The sequence below is a fragment of the Macaca thibetana genome, chromosome 8, assembly GCF_024542745.1.
Source record: "Macaca thibetana thibetana isolate TM-01 chromosome 8, ASM2454274v1, whole genome shotgun sequence".
NCBI classification, from domain to species: Eukaryota; Metazoa; Chordata; class Mammalia; order Primates; family Cercopithecidae; genus Macaca; species Macaca thibetana.
Genome location: NC_065585.1, coordinates 45,240,973 through 45,243,379, shown reverse-complemented (window position 1 = coordinate 45,243,379; position 2,407 = coordinate 45,240,973). Strand labels below are relative to the sequence as shown.

At 44.7% G+C, this 2,407-nt stretch overlaps 1 protein-coding gene across 1 annotated transcript; it reads right to left on the bottom strand.

The window, feature by feature from the left end:
• Positions 1-380: 380 nt before the first annotated feature.
• On the bottom strand, positions 381-1,853 carry LOC126961145 (EF-hand calcium-binding domain-containing protein 14-like). Its single transcript, XM_050801211.1, has one exon. The coding sequence runs from the start codon at positions 1,851-1,853 to the stop codon at positions 702-704; it is 1,152 nt and encodes a 383-aa protein (XP_050657168.1). The 3' UTR covers positions 381-701.
• Between the last annotated feature and the right edge of the window lie 554 nt (positions 1,854-2,407).

The following is a 2,407-nucleotide window of genomic DNA, read 5'->3' as shown; positions in this document are numbered from 1 at the left end:
ATCCCACGCCCAAAATAAATTGTTTTGTACATTTTGTTTAGTTTAATAGTTGTTTATGGCAGGAGGGAAGGTCTGATGTTAGTTACTTCATGATGTCCAGTACAAGAAGTCCACAAATACTTCTTATGTTTTTATAGACCAATCCTATTCTTATATAGTGGAAAATTAAAGGTAGGCAAACAAACCTACATCATATAATTTCCAGTTTAGTCCTCTACATGATAAGAAACACATGTGGTGCTTATTGTTGTGCTTCCTGTAAGTCTGGTAATTTTTTTTTTTTGGAGACAGAGTCTCACTCTGTCACCCAGGCTGGAGTGCAGTGGCAGGATCTTAGCTCACTGCAATCTTCGCCTCCCGGGTTCAAGTGATTCTTTTTTTTTTTTTTTTTCTTTAAAAAAATAACTTTTATATGGCTTCTTCAAACAAGTTAAAAGGTGGCAAAGTATCTGCTACAGTAGTTTGGAGGACTAGAGGACTGATGGGTAAGTAAGGGTTGTTTTGTTGTTAGGTAAGTAGATATTAGGCAGTCCATTTCTAAAATATGCCTGATGAGGCTAGATACCTAAAGCTACCCTTAGCTCCAGAAATGAGTATCTCCCATCTCCATCAAAATCAAATGCTCTCAAGCTCTCTGGTTCTGGCATAGCAGAACCTAGGGAGGTCCAGATTTCCTGGTAGGTCAGCTTCCCATCCACATCCTAGCCAGTCTTGTGGAATAAATCCTGAAGATCTTCAATGCTGGAAACTCCTAGTAGAGAGACAAGTCTTAGTTGGGCAACTTTCTCAACTGGATCTCCAAGAAACTGTGAAAATTTTGGCAATGCTGATGGCTTTGATGTGAAACTCTGTACTTGCTCTTCATCGGCGGTCGCTGGAGGCCTGTTGCTTTCAGGTTTGTTTGTACAAGCACTGATCATCTGGAGTTTCTCTCTTAGCTTGGATACCTGAGAATTTGAACTATCTTCTTTCTTTATGCTTTGGATTTTTACCGTATCTGTTTTGTTGGTGACTTGATCCAAAGACACTCTTTTCAGAGAGGCAGATCTATCACCCATCTGTTTCAAATTCTCACTGTGGGTTTTATTGTCAAGTTCTGATGTGGTTGAAGGTGATGGAATGATCTGGTTGCTTCCAGGAGTCTCCTTCAAGAAGTGCTGATTCATATCACTCTGCAGTAATCCCATCGTTTTCTTGTGTTCACCCACAGTTTTCTGTAGTGCTTCCACAGCAAGATGGACACTGTTTAAAGTATTGCCAATGGAAGCTACGCTCTTCTGAAGTCCCTCTACAGTGGTAGGCAGGCTAATCAAGTCTGCAGCTGACTTAATATTAGCTTTGAGGTGGTTCACTGCAGAAGTCAACAGAGAAATCTGCTTATTCTTTTCTGTGATGTTTATCCAGACTTTGTTCAAACCCATTTCTCCAGATTCAATCTTCTCAAGTTGTTTTTGCTTGCTGAGTAGTTCTTCATTAAGTTTGGGGATTTCTTGGAATGAGCTTTTCTGATTAGACTCCACTGTTCGAAATTTTTCCTTGAGGGCTTCCAGATCCTCCTTGAGAGCAACCTGCATCCACGCCGAGCCAACACAGGCCACAACACAGGCAGCAAGGTTGACAAAACCACAGAGCGGATAACAGATCTTGCAGCATCGTAAATAGTTTCCCTTGGCAAAGTGACAGCGACTTCCAACCACACCAAATTCCTCTTCCTCTTTGGAGCTGGACTCAGAGTCTGAGTCAGGATGCTCAGTGCGAAGCAGATGGTGACTGCTTGGGCCTTTCTTGGGCTTCTTTCTCCGGCTGTCCCTAGCCAAACCAATCAATTCATTGAGCTCTTTGCGCTTTTTCATCTTTTTGTGTGGGGTGAGTGGAGCCCTGACTCCTAAGCTGCCAGGTTCCTACCCAATGCCCAATTCTCTTCCTGCCTTGGAGCTGCCTTCCAGGGTTGGGGATCCTGGGCCAGAGCCCCCTGGTCACTCCCACCTAGGGGTGGGACTGACCAGATCCGCCAGGGACTGGAGATTGGAGCCCAGAGGAAACTGGAACTCAGATGGGTGGGGGAAATCACATAGAAATGGCCAAGAAGCTGGTGACCCCAAAGGATAAGGCCTTGGGCGCAGAGTCTTAGTAGAGGGTGGAAAGGGACTTTTATCTTCCAAAGGCCAAAAAAAAAGCCAACTCAAAAATGAAGGATTCTCAGCCCAGATAAGTAGGCAATACTTCTAAGGGTGCTCCAGGAGCTGAGGAAGGGCACACTTAAAATAGGTGTTTTGGACCTCCGGGGGAGGATTTCCAATGGGGAAGGAAGAGAAACTTGTTCCTGAATGGGAAGAGAGTGGGGAGGTGCAGAGCAAGAACGTGGGAACGCGTCAGTCCCTTCCTGCAGGACAGGTGGCGGCAGGAG